The sequence below is a fragment of the Aptenodytes patagonicus genome, chromosome 10, assembly GCF_965638725.1.
Source record: "Aptenodytes patagonicus chromosome 10, bAptPat1.pri.cur, whole genome shotgun sequence".
In the NCBI taxonomy this organism is placed as follows: domain Eukaryota; kingdom Metazoa; phylum Chordata; class Aves; order Sphenisciformes; family Spheniscidae; genus Aptenodytes; species Aptenodytes patagonicus.
Genome location: NC_134958.1, coordinates 4847300 through 4867680, shown reverse-complemented (window position 1 = coordinate 4867680; position 20381 = coordinate 4847300). Strand labels below are relative to the sequence as shown.

The following is a 20381-nucleotide window of genomic DNA, read 5'->3' as shown; positions in this document are numbered from 1 at the left end:
CGATGAGCATAAACACTTGAGAACAAATGCATAATTTCAAGGACAAGTCAAAGTCTGGTGCAGAAAAAACAGATCACAGTAATGCTGTGACCCAGAATTGTCTGGGCCAAACTGGACAGCTGAAACTACTGCCCTGATGCCAGCTGCCTGCCTTATGCTTGTTATGAATGTCACTGTCCCTGTAGCTGGAAGGTCCAACCTACTTGTGAAACAGCTCCTGTACTGCCACAGTTTTTGGCTTAGTCTATTACAGCCTATCAGGTGTCATCAATTAATAAAATACTAAGTTTACCAGGCTAGGCTGGACACTACAGTGGGCTCAGCAGCTGCTGTGTAAGTAAAACAGGGGTTCCCATCACATAGATGACAAAGCTGGTAGTATTTTCAGCTGTTCAGTGTTAATAATATATTAGAACTGATTATATACAGTTGCATATCACAGAAAAATATAAAACACATCTTTAGAAATATGAAGCAACTGAAAACACTTTAAGATTAATTGCAGTAATCAATTAAAAAAAGACAGTAACTAAATCCCAGACTTACCCAAAACCCCAGCCATCAATTGCACTGGCAAACACCACATTTCCATGGTCTGGTGAAAAATAAAGATGTGAATCATCAGTATCTTCCAGTCCAGCACTCCAGTCGTAAATTTGATCTCCTGGTGCAGTGTCCGAAATACTTTCACTTTCTGTTTCTTTCTCAGCTCTTTCTTCTAAGACTTTAGAGGTAAAGAGTGCTCCAGTGATTGCATTGACCTACAGAAGGATATGTAAAAACACCCTAAGATTTGTTCACTCTTTCACAACCCTTGCAATTAAAATGCAATTCCCCACCTTCCAAAATATAAAAGAGATTTTTTTTTTTTAAACAAGATAGCATGCCTGTGATTCATTCTGCAATTTAAAATACAGACCTTGTGTATCTAATCCTGCCCATTTGAAGACAACAGGACTCTGATGAGACTAACATTTCGACTTAAACACTGTTTACTTTCCAAGTCAAAGTCGGCCACATCAGGATTGAATCAGATTTAAAGTATCATGTGTAATACACTGTGTTTCTCAGAACAAGGCATGGTGAAATAGGAACTTGCTACTGCCAACAAACAACAAAGGAGGGCAAAGGGAAACCAGGCAGGTAAGTGCTTAAAAGTGAGCTCTGGGGGGAAAAAAGTTTGAAGGCAGCTTAACTTACAACTTAAAAGATGAATTAACTTTATCCCCTGCATAAATCCATCAATATCAGGAGCAGTCTAAAGATATTATTTGTCTACCTCCAAAGAAGTTTAAGCAATTTAACAGGAAGAACAAAACATTCAGCATATTACTTCTAAAAATGAAGACTTCCTGATGACCTGTCAAGAAGCATTTAATACTCCTTTCTCTATCACGGGCATTCTGAATGAACCTCAAAACCAACTAGAAATAAAACGTATCTCAATGTTAAAAATTAGACTCGACGTTATAGTGCTTATGTACCTCAATGTTAAAAATTAGACTCGACGTTATAGTGCTTATGTATCTCAATGTTAAAAATTAGACTCGACGTTATAGTGCTTATCCCACAAAGTAAGAAAAAACGGTTCTGCTGCTCTAAATTTATTCTAGCTATAAGGCACTGAAAATTACAGTCTCTCTCAATTCAAGAATGGAGAAGAGGGGGAAGAAAAAAACCTCAACAAAATCTTCTGTGTGAACACGACACTATAGCATGAGTACCTGTTCTAAGATATTCTTAAGGTGCAAGTATGCTTCCTGAGGGGTGAGCTTGAGCTCCACAATCAAGCGATCGATTTTATTAATCACCAATACTGGACGTATATTTTCTAGCCATGCTTGCCGTAGAACTGCTTGAGTCTATTAAGAAGGAAATAGTTAAAAAAAATCCATTACAGAAAGCTTGATACCACAAAAGAGATGGAACGTTAAAGTAAACAACAATATAATTCTAAAATTTAATTAAAAATGTAATAAAGGACAGGTTGACATTCAAACCAGAAATTTGACTCCCATAGTACATAGTGTTAGTTATTACAGAATTCTGCAGAATGGCAGAATTTCATGGCAAACACACCCACAACAACAACAAAACCCTCTTTCTAAAAGTAAGCTATGGAAAAAAGCAATCTCAATGTTATTTTGTATATTTTTTCACCTTCGATATCTTAGAAGCACATGTAAAGATATTAAATTTTTTCCCTTAAGACATTTATTTCTTCTCTATACAAATACTCCATTACCTGAAAAATTGCATACCCACTGTTTTAACCCTACACCACTACACCCACTCACCAGCGCTGCTCAGTTTTTCAGCACAACTATGAAACTAACTACCCTCTTTCATACCTCAAGTACATTGTCATTTATTAGAAGTTTTACAAAACTTCTTAAACCAGCTCATCTTTTATTTCTACATAATACACTTAAGACTTTGCTTACTCTGTCTTCTCTACCCTCTTTCTCTATTTAATATACTTTATTTCACCTGTGGACAGACTCCTTCAACAGCATCCACCACTATGATGCAACCATCACAGAGTCGGACAGCAGTAGATACTTCTGAAGAAAAATCCACGTGCCCTGGGGAGTCTATTAAATTAATCAGATACTCCTGATCACCTAGGATCAAACAATAAATTAATATTTCAGAACAGTTTTCAAAAATATGTCTTTCAGCCACCCGGTTATACTGTTTAAGCTACTATTAATTTCTAAGGACCAAATCTGCAGTAACCATTACACTTAAGAAAAACTCAAATAGGACAGGAAGACTGTCAGCAGCATAACATCTAGCGGCTTGCGCCTAACTGGTTTTAATTTCACTCTTAATGCCAATCTTCATCTTTCAACGCCCAACTACCTTTGGGAAATTAAAACCAAAAACACACCAGCCAACCAAACAAGAAGAAAAACCCTAACCCTGAACCAGCTTGTAGTAGCATAACACAGAGATCACTGGCTAAAACACAAGTTAACTGCATTACAGTCTGCATTTTAAAGACAGATCATGACAGACTGTCATAAAAATAAACCCTACATTCTTGATGAAATGCCTCATTTCAACCTTGTGATTTTTTTAAAACACGCTTTTGACTCCATATTACTAAAATATCTTCAATATATCAACACAGGAGAAGTTTTCAGTATTTTCTACATTACTCCCAAAAAATTCTGCTTAGCTGAGACTCCAGTCAATTTTTGATGAACTCACTGCATTTATCATCAGCCATAATCAAAATAAGACCAAATGACTTTCCTGTTTAAGAAGTTGTATTAGAGTCTACATTTCAATAAAACAGAAAAACAACAGACGTAAAAGGTTCTAACCATTAAAAGTAAGGTCATTTCAGAGTCAACAATAAAACAGCCACAGTTTACAATACTTAGCTGGAAGATCATCGATTTCAACTATTTTTTATAATCAGCAGTAGCTGAAATGGAAAGACTAATGGTGGCTTTTCTGTTCATGCAATTTTTCTGTTAGTTATTCTTTTTTCTTCACAAGCCTGTTAGTAATGTATTTCATGTTTTTCATTCGCCTAGCTGAGGATAAGACTGGTGAGGAACATGGAGTCGCAACAAAGACGAGACTGTAACTACACTATAAAAAACCCTCTGAACAATTTATAGCAGATTATAACAGGCACCTTGACATACAAGTATAGTAAAGATAAGACTGTACAAAACCATTTAAAAATTTATTGGTTTTTTGAAAGAAGATCTTGCCTTTCAGTGACATTATTTCAAGACTTAAGATCAAAATATAAAGATTTAGATCTAAAATAAAACAATAAAGGTAACTAGTCTAATTGCCTTCACTCAGAGATACAATTGAAGGTGGTTTTGCTAACCCTGAGATGGAACTTGATTATCTTGGTTAACAGTTGAATACATGCCTAAGTCTTTGCAGAATGATGGCCTAACACTGAGAAACACAAAAGCAAAAGTTGCATACAAAAAATCTCAACAGCAACAATGAAAAGACAGGGAAAATTAACAAAAATATACGTTAAAGTTTATACTTGCCAGCATCACCAACTTACCTTTCACAAAGTGCAGTGAAATTGCACTAGATTTCATTGTTATTCCTCGGATCTGTTCATCTTCTCTACTGTCTAGGTATCTCAGCTGAGTACAAAAACAAAAGAAGAAGTGATAAATCTGTAGAATTATCTTCACAAGTTACTTAGCAACTGTCAAAGAGCATGACCGTGAGAAAATGAGATTTAGCAAGACTAGGAATGGAATTTCCTTAATCATCACCGATTTACAATCCCAGCACATACACACCGAAATTTTGTTAAAAATGACAGTATAACTCTACCTTTCCTGCCAAGCGGCTAGAGATTATTCCATTGCTAGATATTAGACAATCAGCTAGAGTAGTTTTGCCTGAAAAGAAAAATAAATTAGTTTAAATTAATACAGAAAATGGAAAAAGATGCAACGATATTACGAATGCTGATGACATCTAGTGTTCTGAGATATCAACATTAATAAAGGCTTTAAAATGCCACAAAAGGACAAACTAACTTTCAAAAAAATAAATCTGTTCATTCAACTTCACCTGTTAGGTACACACAAATTTACTTTTGAAGAGTGGATGCAACGTTACCTGCCATGACCAGAAAAGCGAATGAAATCACAAACAGTACATCAGAACCTCAATATATCATGCAATTAGACAAAAGATTTGTGTCCTAAAACGAGCATTTATTATTTCCACCTACATAACAAACTCCTTCCATTAAGTAAACATAGAAATAGAACAGCCTACCTCACACACACATATATTTAATTCATGCCAACATTCAGCATCACAAAAGCAGGAAACATTCAGTTTCAACTCTTCCAAATTATTATAGCGTCACGCTTTCTCACGTTCTAAAAGATAAGCTGCATCAGGACAAAAGAAATGTGCATAAAGCAAATTTACGTCTCAGAATCAGGATTAAGACAGTTTAAAGCTAAATCCGTGAAAGCCTACTGCTTTAAAACAGCGACCAAAATATCTCACCATCATTCGGACTAACACACACATAAGTTTTCCTCACAAGGTTTCTGCCACTCACAAGCACGTGTCTTACCATGATCCACGTGGGCTAATATACAGATATTCCTGATTCCAGAAGTCTTCTTCTGGAGGCCGACCATCTTTTCCACGCTTGTGAGGACCATGGTTAGCTAATTCTGTGAACGGAGGAAAGCGTTTTATTTAGGAGGCAACTTAAGAAACGACTTTTTTTTTTTTTTTATGAGGTAAGTCGTGATCAGGGAAACCTCCTCCGACACGCGGAGCACGTCGCGTTCCTCAGACACCATTTGTACTACACCTCGGATACCAGAAACTTACAGAACACGGGGCAAGAACCAGGGGGTTGGGGGTTCTGGTCAGTTTTTCGTTGTGTATGAACACAGAGCCGCCGGGGCTCCCCGCACCCGAAGGTGTCCCGGAGAGGCGCAACCTCACGCTTTACACTCAGGCCGCGCAAACGCGGGGGCTCCGGCCCCGGCCCGTCCCCCGTTCCGCCTTCCCCTCCCGCCCCTTCGAGCGGGCACCGCCGGGGGCCGCAGCCCCCCCCGCCCGCCGCGCTCCCCCCGGGGCTGCTCCCGGCCCTACAACGCTTCGGCTCCGCACAGCCGCCCCAGGGAGGACCGGCGCCCCGGGAGGGGGCCGCAGACCTCCCCCAACGTTTCCACGCCGGGGACCGCCGCAACGCCGCTCGGGGCGAGGGCTGCCCTCAGGGCCGGGGCCGAGGGGACGAGGCGGGGAAGGGGGGGGGGGGGGGGGAGGCCGCGCCGCCCCGCCCGCGCGCCCGCTCCGCCTCCCCGTGCGCGCGCGAAGCCGGTCCCGCACACACACACACCCCCCCCCCCCCGCCAAACGGCCCCTCACGGGGAGGGGGAGGGGAACACCCCACCTTCGCTCCCCCCCGGCGCCGCGCCGCCCGCACCCGGAAGCCCGCGCCCGTTCCTCCCCCGTCCCGCCCCGCCCCCCCCCGGTGCGTGACGCCGGACGGAAGCCGGCGGAGGCCGCTCACCGCGAGGACGCCGCCGTTGCCACGCGACGGAGCGCTTCCTCAGTTACCCCGGCGGAGAGGCGGGGGCGGCCGCAGGGAGCATGAAGCCGCCCCGGTGTCTGTGTGAGATTTGTACCTGCGGGTAAGCAGCCCCGCGGGTCGCCACCGTCTTCGGGGAGTGGGGGAAGACTTCGGGTCCCCGGGAGGGTGTCCCCCCAGGAAGATGGCGGCGGCTCCCCCTCGGCACTCCGGGCCCCCCCAACGCCACCCCCACAAAAACACCCCTCACCTTGTCCCCCTCCTCGCCCAGCCCGGGTTGCGCGGGGACCCCCACGCCTAATATTTTTAGCAGTGGGAAGGCGGAAAGTGGGTAACATTCCTATTTCAACAGTTTCTGGCTTCCGTTTTTTCTAAAAGGGATCTTCTTGGTAAATATGAAGTAATGTGTTTATGTTTACATCAGGTGGGGGAAAAAGCAGATCTTAAATGCATTAAAATAGAAAAGAATGGGGACAGTCTGTTCAAAGCCACCTAGACTAAACCTCAGGGTCAGGCTTTTCCATAAAGCAGAGCCAACTCTGCTGTGTGGAGAGAGGGACTGCACCAAAGGAGCCCTCGGAAGAGTTCTGGCTAAATCAACCTTGACAGAAACCTGTGCAAGCACTACGGCCTTTAAAATAGATTTAACATACCTGCCTTTCTAGCATCACCTCCAGTAATACTCTGCAGTGTGAAGGGAAGCCCCACGATTTCTTTACATTCAACGATCGTGTGGAGACACACAGTTCATCGTTGTACTATATAGCCTCCTTGGCCCAGGGAGGTTGGCGTCAGGAGGCAATTTTTTTGTTTAAAATTGCTACTGCAGGTCTATAAGCAATATTATCAATGCCATAGGTGAAAAAAATTCACAAATCAGGTTTCCCAAAATCATAAGGGATTTAAACCTTGCAAAATTCAAATACATGTTTATAGGTTTGGAGTCAGTACTGTTAATATTTTAAATTTCTTCTCTGTCTACGTAAAAAAAACCAGAACAATAATCATCCTAGGATTCAAAGATTCAGTCTTTAATATTAAAAAAAAAAAAGAATTCTAACAACTACATACAAGGAGAGTCATCATAAGATCACAGGAGCGTGGTCACTATCTATTGAAAGCACAGGGCCAACCCTATGGCAGCAAAGCACACTGTGAACTACAGGTTTCATCTGGAGGTTTGTATAGCAGACGCACTCCTCGTGTTTCTGTGTGGGAAGTCTGTCTGTCTGTTCATCAGCCACTTTTTTTTTTGACCTGTAGTCAGAGATGAGACACAGGCAGTATGTAAAGCTTCTCATGTTCTTTTTGGCCAAGACTGTGGGTGTAGTTTGCCCCATAAATTTGTTTCAAAAGTCCTAGATTAATGACGAGTTGGAACACATTGTTTTCATGATGAGATACCACATTTGGCTCAGGCGCAAGTACAAAGATGGTGAGATAACACAATCTGACAGCAGAAAATGACGTTCAACTCAACTGAAAATTCTCAATTCAAAAACCCAGTTTAATAATATGAATAATTTAATAAAACGCACAAAACTTATGGTTTAAAATAAACACTACTGAAGTTTTTACAGTTAATAGAATCTTAAGCCGTTATTGGTTTAGGCAGCACATTGTGTTTGCTCCAGCGTAGCTAGTGTTTCTGTTTTTAGGGGAAGACTGGTCGCTTGGCAGTGTTACCTGGATATCGCAATGCATACACATCTCAGAAGAGATTTCAAAGCGAAGAAAAAGGTCTAATATTTTGTAGAAGTTATCATTTAGCTATTTGCAGGAAATTTTGTGGAGATATAATTACTGTTTAATTCTAAATAATAAAATAGAAGGAAACAATCTTTCTTAGCTGTTCACAGAAGAAAAAACACTCCGAAAAATTTTACAAATACAGCGAAGTCAGTAGGACAGCACTTTATTCTGCTTTCTCTTTACAGTGAAGTGAGAAGAGCCTCCAAAATTCCAGAATGACCTTTTTTGTAATGTGACATACACAATCCACTCATTAAAGGCTCACATCTGAGTGGTAGTGTTCATACTTAGGGGTGGCAGTCTTGGGCTCTTAATCCAATAATTGTTACAAGATTTTTAAGAATATTTTGAATAGATTCCTTCTTATTAGACTGAATCACTTTCTGTGCCTATTAGGTGATCTTTTTCAAAATCAACAAATAATTGTAAAGTCAAAAACCACTGGAAGCGTACCCAGTGCTGAGCATGCTCAAAGATCAATTTGCAAAATAGGTCCAGTGCTGGGGACTCCTCCATTTTTAATAACTGACATAATTTCTAGCCTTTTCAGCTTAAGACTTTAAGACTTTTGCAGTAGCATAAGATGCTACCAAGGAGGTATGATGATCATTTTCAAGCTGCTGTGGTAGACATGTAAGTTTGGTTGGAGGGTCTTTTTTTTAAATATACAGCAAAAACGTTCTCCAAACTGCATTGTGCAGAGTAATGGCTGGATTCAGTATTGTTTCCTAAGATATTCCCGATCCATTTCTTATTTTAGAAGTGGTGTATTTTTAATGTGGAGAAACTATGAGCTAGTCCTATTTGGGATTGATCCATAAAGAGAAGGAAATACTTTTATTTTCTTATTTCCCATAGGTTCCAAATGTGTTAACTTATTACAAGAGAAAATTACCCCCTGCTAGCTAGCAAGTACAGTCAGGCTTCAGATCACTGGCTCAATAGAAATGTGTCTAACAGCAAATACAGGATGTTAAATCTGGCCTCCAAAGGAAGAATAAAGCCTCAGAGGTAGATGAACTCTCTGCACTCAAGAATAGTATTTGTCTACCATAAAAGATAATCACAGCATACAAAAGCATAGAAGTTTAGTTTTGAGATATGAAAATAAACTACTGCTTTTTCTTCTTCTCAGTCTGTCAGCCTTTCCCCATTTATTGCACTTTTGTTATCATTATCATAAAAATCTAGATTCCTGAATAAAAGTACATTAAGAGGAAAGAGGAAGATTTCTCTAAAATATGAGATATTTAAGCCTTCATACCGACCACATGTAAATAAACGCACACCCAATAAAAGCTTCTAGGTCTCCTGCCAACACTAGGAAAGCAGATGACTCTCAAAAACACAGTGTCCATACATAACTTCTGTCTTTCAGGCCATTGTGTGTGCACTGGCAGTTAAAAACCCCTGCAACTTTGTGGGTTTTTTTTTCCTTTGTTTTTGTTTTTAAAATAAGTTCTTTATGACGATAAGCATTAAACTTTTCTCATTATTAGTCTAGTTCTCTGAGAGGAAAATACTTTGTGGGAAAATTTCAATGGTCTTGCTAGCACTGTATGAAAAACAACTGTATGTATGCCAGATCCTAAATAAGTGAAATTCAGCATCATTCTGTTAAAATAATCGGAGTGACAGCATTTGGCAGTAGAGAGCTCATATACTGTCAATTTTATTTAGCTGAGATTCTGTTCAGACCTTATGCAAGCCACAGGATAGATAGTCTCCCTCAAAGAAGGGAAAGAATAATAATCCATCAAAGCAGGCATCAGTCAGTCATGGGGGAAGCATATTCTCACCAAATTCATTTGAATTATCAGTAACTGTGGGGTTGAAGTTAAGATAACTACAAATAACAAGTTTAAAATCATCAGTGACTCGGGGAGTTCTGGCCAAATTGTAAGCAACATATTTCATTTATCAGAGCTGTAATCTGTCTTCTCTGATTGATGATTCTTAGCATCGTCTCTCTAAAGAGCTGTGATGCCCTATGTAATCACTTTTGTACAGCTATTATCTAAAGGAAAACTTTTGGTTTAGCAGTTGGACAACATCCAAAAGTAGATTTATCGGTTAACCAAAAATCCCCTAATCTCTTCTCCAAGTCAAATTCACTTTTATATTAAGATAATTTTACATTGCCTTTTAGGCCCACTGAAGGTTCTTTCACAGCACAGAGTAGGATGTAGGATCTTCCTGAACAGTCTTGTCTGAATCCAAGTAATTTTGTGCATAGTTAGAGGCTGTTCAGAATTATTTCATATGCTAGAAATGACTGGGATCAAGGACATATTTGATTCAGCAATGAATTCTAATGCAATTACAAAAGCTTCTTTCCTTGGAGAGATACATTAAATTACTTTCACCTCTGTGTTGAATCTACCAAGAACTACTATAGGCTCACTCTGCAAGTAATCCTTTTTCTAGTGTCTATTTCTGTTTGTAGCATGACCATTCAGTAATACAGGGGATATACTGACAATATTGCTTAGAAAATAATGAGAGTTAAGTCTTCAAAGACTGGTGATACCAGAACAGAGAAGGTGGGTTTTTTTGGTCATTGGGTCTTCCGGACCCGCTTATGGCAAACTGAAGATTGTCAAAATGAAGTTTTTGTAGATGAATATTGTTTGTTTCAAACGCCATTGAATTGTATGCCTAAAATATGTGAAGAACATTATAATATACTACCCTATATCTCAACTAGCTTTCAAAACATACATTCAATGGTTTTAATTCCTGCTTAGCTGTTACTTTCCGATGCTACACGACACAGCATATGCTGTTTATACTTACTGAAAAGAATATTACTAAGGTGGCAACTGAATTTCATGAAAAATGTAGTGGCAGGCACGCGTCGTGCTGAGAAATAGCGCACACTCACCTCCTTGTTTTCCTACCTTTCCTGTTCTTTCCCCCTTCTTTTTCCTTTCCCTGCTATGTTCTGAATAGGTGTCTCAGTTGTTACTTGACTATCCGTTGACTTGACTGAAAAGGAGTAAGCACCTGAGGCTTTGAAAGGATCTGGCTTCTTAGACAGAGCTACTTCATTTCTCATTTATTGAACTACTCAACTGGCAAAGCCAGGCAGCCCAAACTAATACCAGCTTTAGGGATCGCCAGTTCCAGATAACTTCTTTTAGTGTTTTTTTCATTTTACTTTTCCCAGCAGGAGTCCTTCATGTCTGTTTCTGTATTCCTTTACCTTGCTTTAATTTTTTTTTTTCCTTCGTGGTATTCAGTGCTAGCTAAATTTCTCTGCAGACTTTTGAACTATTCCTTGGGTATCTGGCTTCCTGAAACCTGATTTGTACCCAGTAAGAGCTGTACACTTTTACCCTTCTTGTTCTTTAGTTATTTTTGGTTTTCATGTACAGAATTTTACAAGACATTTATTTAAAAAAAAATGCTTTATTTTTTGTTATTTCCCTTTGCTTATATCTGAATCAGTATTGCAAGTTGTCAGCCACAAGTAGGAGGAACATCTTTCATTATATATGTCCTTAAAGGAGAGATTAAATAATAATCACATCAGACAAAATAAAATTTTAAAACTATGATTGAAACAAACTACCAGAGATGTAAGTGCATTATGCAAATTAGAGTGAATATAACAAGCTTTTCAAAGCAATATAGAAAACAACATGTACATTTTAATTTCATGCATAATTTACACAAAACAACAAGGTATGAGTAATAAATTAAGTCATGATATACCTCTTAACACCTTTTAACACAATGGTGTCATTAAAATAGGCATCAATGACAAGCAGGTGTAATTGAAATAAAACCTATTAAGAAAAAGGGATGTCATCACTTATAAACAAACATAGTTTTTGCATAGAGGATTTAGTCGGTCCTTGAAAAAAAAGGTTTGAAAAGTCAGAAATGGCCTGCAGAGCACTAGAAGTGCAGATGAGATTTCACCCCACTAAAATTTTAATCAAAAAGGGTTAATCAAGAGTTGTGAAAATAGGTGAGTAGATGCACAGAAATAAAAAGACAAGCGATGAGGGAAAACCATAAAAAAGTGACAATGTGAGAAGAGAAATGAAGCATAGTTGGTTATTTTTACAAAAAAGACTAGTAATATCATTAGAGATTAAAAAAAGAGAGGAAAGTGCATCTTGGTGGTAGCATCATTTAGAGAACTGAGATCAACTCTATCCATCCTTTGTATTCTGTACTAAGGACTAACTCTCATACTGATACTGGTTATTACTCTATTAGCATACTGTGCTCTCGAACCTATGCCATCTGCACAATATTTTGTGGTTTTATCACTCAGAAAAGATTTTAAACACAAGCTACTGCCATTGTTCAATCTTCCCCATTTGTTATTCGCTCCCAGTAGATAGGGCATGGGTTTTCCCCTTAAATGAAACTATTCAAAATGATCTCATCTGATGTGTTTTACCCAGGCGCCATCGCTGCCCTCATAAACCCACAAGGATTTATGATAATGGACAACAGCCGTGCCTCACAACAGAGTATGTGGAAAAATATCCCAAGTATAGCAACATTTCTCCTCCCCGGAGCCTTAAGCCGAAACAAGAGTACCAAGTGCATCGTGGGAAAATGGAAGGAATTACAACATTTAAGTAAACATTTTGAAGCAATGTGTTTTACAATTACTCTATGAAGTTTCTCATACTTTCTCATTTAAGGGGGGACTGAACATTGTATTGCAATCATTTTCAAAACGCGATCATTGCATCCTTTACACTTTTCACATATTTAAAAGTATAAATTTTGAATGTAGAAATACAGTTATCACAAAAAGGTCATAAAAAATAGTGAAGCATGCATACAAAAAGATCTGCATTCTTTACAGCATCCTTTAACCTGTAAAGATAATCTAAAATTTTTGTCCTTGTTTTCAGCCTGTTTTGGAAATCTAGGTCTCATCGAGCCTGAAAAAGCTGGCAAGCTGGGGAACTTTCTGCAATACATGTGTGGAATCTGAGATAATGGGAAAATGAAACCTTAAGAAAAAGGAAGAGGAATTTTTTTTATTCAGACAGTTCTAAATTATTAGGAGTTTGAAGAAAGCCAACTGTAAAGGGGTTCCGTAGGTCTGTCCTGTCAGTGCACAGACTCTGATGTTAAGCTTACAAAATTAAAGGGCATCTTTCAAAGAGTTAGAAAAAGACATCACTCATCCAGTATTAATACAGTGACAGGAGCATAAACCTTTACTTTCTGCATTATTGTTTTTCTTTTAAGCTGTAAGGGCAACAGGTGAAATTTTTTTATTTATTTATTAAAAACCAAAAGGGACATACATAGAAAGGCCAAATGCCCTTCTGCAAGATTGACTGTGTACTGCATATACTGTTTAAACATCTACATATGTAATATACACCATTTTGATGTAATGTGCCCACAGAAAAACAGTGAAATGCTGTTTCTGATTATATTCCATTCTCCTCATGCAATTAATAAATGCTGCCACTTGTAGTAGTATGATCTTTGCTCTGCTTCTTCTTTCCAGATCATTTCTTTGTAAAATTACAGCAACTTTTTCAAGTCTCCTTTCAGACATCTTAAAGAATATTTTTAAACTGGGAATGAGACTCAGTGTTGAAAAAGTTGCTTTACCATCTACCTTTGAATAAAGGCTGTATCACGCATCAGAGACCCTAGATTTATGTATTACAGTTTTCTTTCCTCCTTGCTATCCCCTCTAACATATGGCATCACATTGATTTTTCAGAGTAAACATTATAAGTCATTGTTTTTCCATATAATGAAAAAATGACAAAAGTGACTCCATCAGAAAAAAGATGTTTTTTAACCAGTGTTTCCTTTTTCCCCAATTCAGATCTGATTATTTACCGTATGATATTGTGAAGCGACCTTTTCGGGTACAAGAAGAACATAAACCAAAGATGGGAGAGATAGAACTGGGAACCACATACCAGAAAGATTATAATGCTCATAAAATACAACCAGTGACATTAGTAAGACCTCTAGAGAGAAAACACACTACAGGAGGAAAATTGGATACCATACCAACCTATCAAGGTAATAATATATGCTGCCTTTAGAAATAACCAAGATGAAGGTAGTATTTTGAATTACCTATATTAGAAACTGGATTTCTTAGTTTGAGCCAGAGAGTAAGACATAATAGAAAGCAGGTGATAATGCCTTAAGATGTTCAGCACTCAGTTGGTTAGAGGTGACATTTGTTGGTTCTAAACCATGGGACAAAGCCCTGGAGGGAAGAGGGGCCCAAGAAAGCTGGGTAATATTCAAGGATCACCTCTTTCAAGCTCAGGAGCGATACATCCCAACAAAGAGGAAGTCAGGCAAAAAAGCCAGGAGGCCTGCATGGATGAACAAGGAGCTCCTGGACAAACTCAAACACAAAAAGGAAGCCTACAGAGGGTGGAAGCAAGGACAGGTAGCCTGGGAGGAATACAGAGAAATTGTCTGAGCAGCCAGGGATCAGGTTAGGAAAGCTAAAGACCTCATAGAATTAAATCTGGCCAGGGACATCAAGGGCAACAAGAAAAGATTCTATAGGTATGTCAGGGATAAAAGGAAGACGAGGGAAAATGTGGGCCTTCTCCAGAACAAAACGGGAGACCCGGTTACCTGGGACACGGAGAAGGCGGAGGTACTCAGTGACTTTTTTGCCTCGGTCTTCACCAGCAAGTGCTCGAGCCTCACCGCCCAAGCCGCAGAAGGCAAAGGTGGGGACTGGGAGAATGAAGAGCCATCCGCTGTGGGAGAACATCAGGTTCGAGACCATCTAAGGCACCTGAAGGTGCACCAGTCCATGGGACCCGATGAGATCCATCCGCGGGTCCTGAAGGAACTGGCAGATGAAGTTGCTAAGCCACTATCCATCATATTTGAGAAGTCGTGGCAGTCCGGTGAAGTTCCCACTGACTGGAAAAGGGGAAACATAACCCCCATTTTTAAAAAGGGGAAAAAAGGAAGACCCGGGGAACTACAGGCCAGTCAGTCTCACCTCTGTGCCTGGGAAGATCATGGAACAGATCCTCCTGGAAGCTATGCTAAGGCACATGGAGGACAGGGAGGTGATTCGAGACAGCCAGCATGGCTTCACCAAGGGCAAGTCCTGCCTGACTAACCTAGTGGCCTTCTATGATGGAGTGACTACATCAGTGGACACGGGAAGGGCTACAGATGTCGTCTGTCTGGACCTCTGTAAGGCCTTTGACACGGTCCCCCACAACAGCCTTCTCTCTAAACTGGAGAGGTATGGATTTGATGGGTGGACTGTCCGGTGGGTGAGGAATTGGTCAGATGGTCGCATCCAGAGGGTAGTGGTCAACGGCTCAATGTCCAGATGGAGGTTGGTGACAAGTGGCGTCCCGCAGGGGTCCGTATTGGGACCAGTACTGTTTAATGTCTTCATCAGTGACATAGACAGTGGGATCGAGTGCACCCTCAGCAAGTTTGCAGACAACATCAAGCTGAGTGGTGCGGTTGACACGCCAGAGGGACGGGATGCCATCCAGAGGGACCTGGACAGGCTCGAGAAGTGGGCCCATGTGAACCTCATGAGGTTTAACAAGGCCAAGTGCAAGGTCCTGCACCTGAGTCAGGGCAACCCCCAGTATCAATACAGGCTGGGGGATGAAGGGATGGAGAGCAGCCCTGCTGAGAAGGACTTGGGGATACTGGTGGATGAAAAGCTGGACATGAGCCAGCAACGTGCGCTCGCAGCCCAGAAGGCCAGTCGTATCCTGGGCTGCATCAAAAGCAGCGTGGCCAGCAGGTCGAGGGAGGGGATTCTGCCCCTCTGCTCTGGTGAGACCCCACCTGGAGCACTGCGTCCAGCTCTGGAGCCCTCAGCACAAGAAAGACACGGACCTGTTGGAGCGGGTCCAGAAGAGGGTCACAAAAATGATCAGGGGGACGGAACACCTCTCCTATGAAGAAAGGCTGAGGGAGGTGGGGTTGTTCAGCCTAGAGAAGAGAAGGCTTCAGGGAGACCTTCTTGCAGCCTATCAGTACTTAAAGGGGGCTTATACAGAAGATGGGGACAGACTTTTTAGCAGGGCCTGTTGCGACAGGACAAGGGGGAATGGCTTTAAACTAAAGGGGGGTAGATTTAGACTAGATATAAAGAAGAAATTTTTTACACTGAGGGTGGTGAGACACTGGCACAGGTTGCCCAGAGAGGTGGTGGATGCCCCATCCCTGGACACATTCCAGGTCAGGCTGGACGGGGCTCTGAGCAACCTGATGTAGTTGAAGATGTCCCTGCCCACGGCAGGGGTGTTGGCCTAGATGAGCTTTAGAGGTCCCTTCCAACCCAAACTATTCTATGATTCTATGATAAACGAAAAGCCTTCTCTAAGGTTTTCTTGGCTAGAAGGAGAGAAATTCTAACATATACTTGCTTAGGCTATCTCAGGCAAAAGTTGATTGCAATTAAAGTGCCAATATATCTTTCAGATAATTTTAGCTCATGCAGGACATGTTTTTCCACAGAGTAGGTCAAAAGTTGATCTTAGATTTCTTTCTTGTGTACTGTATAGCTTGCATATCATCCTAGTAATGATCTGTTTTGACACAAATTATTCTATTGCAATGGTCAGCACAAAGGCACTAAATCTTTTATGTCATTCTGGCAAATGACCTTGGTATACTTTATACAAGTAGAAAATTTTACACATAAAATGCGTTACTGAATTCGTTACATGTACTGCATCGCAGCCCCAGTTAAAAGTAAGTAAAAATAAATGATGAGGTATGATCTACTAGAATGCCAGGATGAAAATGAAGATGTTCCTGATTATGAGGGCCAGCGGTATTGAAAAGATACTTGAGATAATGAGAATCAGATTGGTTATTAAAACAAGAAGTTAGAATGCTTGGTGCAAAATGAGCAGATGAGAGAGTGCAGTGACAGAAAGAGTTGGAAGGATATAATTTGGGGAAAAAAGGCTCTTCAAAAAAACCCAAAGGTGTATTTCACTAGCTTCTTCAAGCTTAGGCCTATGCTAGATAGAAATGCATTTGTATAAATACATTCTATTTATATTTATTAATTCTAAATAATTTATAAGAAATTTAAATTTCTATTTAGCCTATGTGTAAGTAGTAAGCTAGCAAATAATAAATAATTTAGCCTAGTCTCAGCATAAAACGAAGACAGCATGCAACTGCTTCATTTAAAATGCATGTTAGCAGTTCAACAGGGAGTAAGGATCAAGGAGTGAAAAAACACTAAAGCTGAAGTACAGTGATTGCAAGACAACAAATTGATTTCAACTGCCCATGAAAAAGTTTAGACTGGACATTAAGTTTTGTAACTATAGCAGAACAGTCTGTTCATAAAAAAAACCCAGAAGCAAAGAAAAAAAAAAATCCCAACAAGCTTTAAGATGATGTAATGTTGATATGGAAATTATGAGAGAGAATTCTCCCAATCAGTAGTGAACATGACCCATTGACCTATGAGGTTCCTTTCAGTCTTGTATATGTGCACAAACTTCTAAGTAAAATGTAAGATACTCTCTATAAAACCTGTATATGGCTATTTTCTGTGTAGAACACACTAAATGTGTACATGCAACGTTTTCTTTTTCCTTGAGGAAATATTCAAAATAGGGCATCATGTACAATTTTTTCGTCTGTTTTTATCACACGAATAATAGAAGACAGTTTTGTTATATCACAGACATGCAGATAACATTATCATTCTCACTTACATCCATTTTCTTTGTTTTGCAAGATTTAATACCAGAAGAATTTGGCTTAATTTTAAAGGAATGGTCTTAACTAATAACACTTGTATGGTGAAGTTTTTTTTTTTGCCTTAAAGATGACTACAGGTCATGGGAAGTTCAAAGAAGGGAACCTAGTAAGGTGGAGCATATATACCACCCACCTACAGAGAAGTTTGGAAATTCTACTACGTTTCAAGATGACTTTGTTCCTAGGGAACTGAATCCCAGGCAAAGTTTTAAACCTCCTTGTGTAGCCAAGCTTTCAGATGTGCCTTTCGATAGTACTACTAGCCATCGCACTTCTTATATTGCCCATCAGCTGGAACCAAAATTCGTAAGATCAAAAGAAGAGTACAAGCCAAGCAACCAACCCTTTGAAGATCTCACAACCCACCGGAATGATTTTCAAGGGCTACCTGGGCAACTTGCAAAAAGCTGCAAGCCTGAAAATGCAAAAGTCGGATCCAATGCTCATTTTAATGGAGTCACTGAATTCCAGGATCGTTTTCAGCCATGGTTGGTCTCCTTGCCTGAGGTCCGCAAAACAAAAGAGTACGTTCCTCCCCCAGGCAACATGGATTTTAACTCCACGAGCCATCTTGATTACGTTAAGCATGAGATTTCTCCTGCTGTCCCCATAAGACCAGTTTCTAATGGAAGAAGAACCAATGCCCCTTTTCAAGGGAACACTACTACAAAGGAAGACTTTAAAGCTTGGGGCAGCTGTCGGCAAGAGATTACTAAGAAACAACAGGAAATTCCAAAACCCACGGGAAGATTTTATGATTTAACTACATTCAAATCTCATTACATACCACATCAGATCATTCCAGCTCAAAGTTTCAAACCTGTGCATGCTATAGTTCCTAATTCAGCTCCTTTTCAAGGTGAAACTATGTATCGCACAGAATATACTCCAAAGAAACAAGAAACCTGCCCAGCAAATTACCCATCTCCTCCAGGTTATGTCTATGTAAACACAGATTCTCAGGGTCACAAATTCTTCCGCCAGCTTACTCCAGAATTTTCCGAGTCAAACAGTAATCCTATTCCAAAGGAAGTAGCTGTTCTGTCATAATACTTAAATGTAGTATTTCAAGCACCCTGGTGAAATAATTGGAATCCTACTTGTTTATTTTTTCTTTAAATAACACTGAAAGCAAATTAAATAATGCAAATTCTGATTTTAAAAGCATTTAAACTAATAGCTTGAAGAAAATCAAAGCAAAACCAGAAGTTTTTCACAAGACTGATAAAAGATTTGCCAGTTTTTGTAGGAATAATGCATCTTATACGGCAACTATTCTTTTTTTGATTGTGCATTCTAGTTTCCTTGACTTCCCAGATTTCATTATGCTCCATCTCAAGCATATGTATTGTACATTTAATTGTTTCAGATTTTCTGCAAATCAAATGATTGTATTTGTGAAATAGCAAGTATCTTTTCATCCTAACTTCTTTTTTATAATAAGCAAATAATGCAATAATAATCTAAATAATTAGCTCATCAGTCCAGTTTTTCATCTCATCAATACTTGGAGTAATCTGATAAGATTTTTTTCTTTACATTTTGCTGCCCAAGTCATAAGATAGCATCCCATGACACCCAGGCATTTCTAAAAACCTGGTTTTCGCTTTAGTCATCATTACTTTTCCTTCATTCAGTTCTGAGGAGAGTATAAAGGTCACACTGTAATTTCTGATAGCAATTAACAAGGAGTAACCTTGCTCTTTTTCTGTACACATACTTGAAATCACTCAGACATAAAAAGCAGGTCATTAGGCTCTGTTTCCTAATTTCTCTGATAGTGCTTTTTCAGCCTTACTTCCAAAGGAAACAAAGCTGACGCAAAGCTTTGGAGACACTGACACACTAAGTGTGCGTCCTCCCCACCTAAGCAATTTTTAAACCCAGTGTGCAAATTCAATCAAACTTCACAAAGAGATTTCACAGATGATTGTTTTTTCGAGCTTCTAAGGTAGATGGTGAGGAAGCAGAGAGAATCAGGCTCAAAAAGTTAACATCCATCCACCACAGTTTTTGATCCTGCTATCTGATTTTTAAAGCTGAACAGCCTGATATCACTGCCAAAGGTCACTGCAGAGGCAGTCTGAATGGGGAAAATAGCAGAAAACTATAAAGGTGTATGTAGAGATAACAAAATAGTGTAAACTCAGTTAAAAAAAGAAGTATCAACCGAGATGCAGAAATCTCTAGACAGCGTGGCTTCAGTCTGTCTGCTCTTCAGAGCAGAATTACTTGTTACAAATAAACAGAAAATGATATTTTTATAGAAATTGTACATGCAATGATTATGCTTCTGTATGAGATATTTAGTATTTTCTCTATGTATCTTTACTTGATTTTGGGAAATCTAGATGAACTGATTTCAGTCCTATTATGTTCACGATTTAAGCAAGTTAAATAGTTTTATGATTAACAGTATTATCATGTTTTATCACTGTACTGCACTGTGATTTTTTTTCACTATTGCATATCTTGTACGCATAGGTATAGGGTAGTCATTTGGGTTCTGAAGAATTATGTGCTTGTACTTCATAAACCAAGTCACCAATAAAAGGACTGAGATCCATGATGGAAACATGTTGAAAGCAGGAACTGGATCATATGCAAGGAAGGAAGCTGAACTGAGTACATTAGCTGTGCATAAAAGCATTGCATGAGAGAGCTCCAGACATTATTACAGCATCAGTTACTTTTAGGTAATTTTTGTCTTTGTTTTTTGTACTGTGTTTTTTGTAATATGACTTACTCTATTAATGAAACAACAATTCAATTAAACTTGTCTCTCTGAAGATTATTCACGTCCCCAGCTGGTAACGACATG

At 39.7% G+C, this 20381-nt stretch overlaps 2 protein-coding genes across 6 annotated transcripts in view; one reads left to right on the top strand and one right to left on the bottom strand.

The window, feature by feature from the left end:
- The window catches only part of EFL1 (elongation factor like GTPase 1), a 103236-nt gene extending 97254 nt beyond the window's left edge, over positions 1–5982 (bottom strand). For 3 of the 4 annotated variants that reach the window (XM_076347893.1, XM_076347891.1, XM_076347894.1), the window contains exons 1-7: positions 5927–5982; positions 5093–5195; positions 4330–4397; positions 4049–4133; positions 2491–2624; positions 1725–1862; positions 547–761 (exon numbers count right to left, since the gene is read on the bottom strand). In XM_076347893.1, the coding sequence (XP_076204008.1) occupies positions 547–761; positions 1725–1862; positions 2491–2624; positions 4049–4133; positions 4330–4397; positions 5093–5183 (731 nt within the window). In that variant the 5' untranslated portion in view covers positions 5184–5195; positions 5927–5982. Of the gene's footprint in view, positions 1–546; positions 762–1724; positions 1863–2490; positions 2625–4048; positions 4134–4329; positions 4398–5092; positions 5196–5625; positions 5645–5926 lie in introns of those variants that run through there. The other variant, XM_076347892.1, reaches the window with a different exon arrangement.
- A 65-nt stretch (positions 5983–6047) lies between these two features.
- SAXO2 (stabilizer of axonemal microtubules 2) lies at positions 6048–20349 on the top strand. 2 transcript variants are annotated; one of them, XM_076347890.1, is made up of 4 exons: positions 6048–6167; positions 12238–12306; positions 13641–13843; positions 17628–20349. In XM_076347890.1, exons 1-4 carry the CDS (start codon positions 6127–6129, stop codon positions 18608–18610), a joined length of 1296 nt encoding a protein of 431 aa, XP_076204005.1. In that variant the 5' UTR covers positions 6048–6126; the 3' UTR covers positions 18611–20349. The 2 variants fall into 2 exon arrangements, with proteins under 2 accessions (XP_076204005.1, XP_076204004.1); XM_076347889.1 differs by having other exon boundaries at positions 12238–12417.
- Positions 20350–20381: the final 32 nt, after the last annotated feature.

Excerpts from the sequence above, each read along its gene's own strand:
- SAXO2 (XM_076347889.1), top strand. The coding sequence starts at position 6,127 with ATGAAGCCGCCCCGGTGTCTGTGTGAGATTTGTACCTGCGG. Across the intron at positions 6,168-12,237 it reads TGTGAGATTTGTACCTGCGG|GCGCCATCGCTGCCCTCATA; the intron begins GTAAGCAGCCCC and ends TGTTTTACCCAG. Across the intron at positions 13,844-17,627 it reads TACCATACCAACCTATCAAG|ATGACTACAGGTCATGGGAA; the intron begins GTAATAATATAT and ends TTTGCCTTAAAG.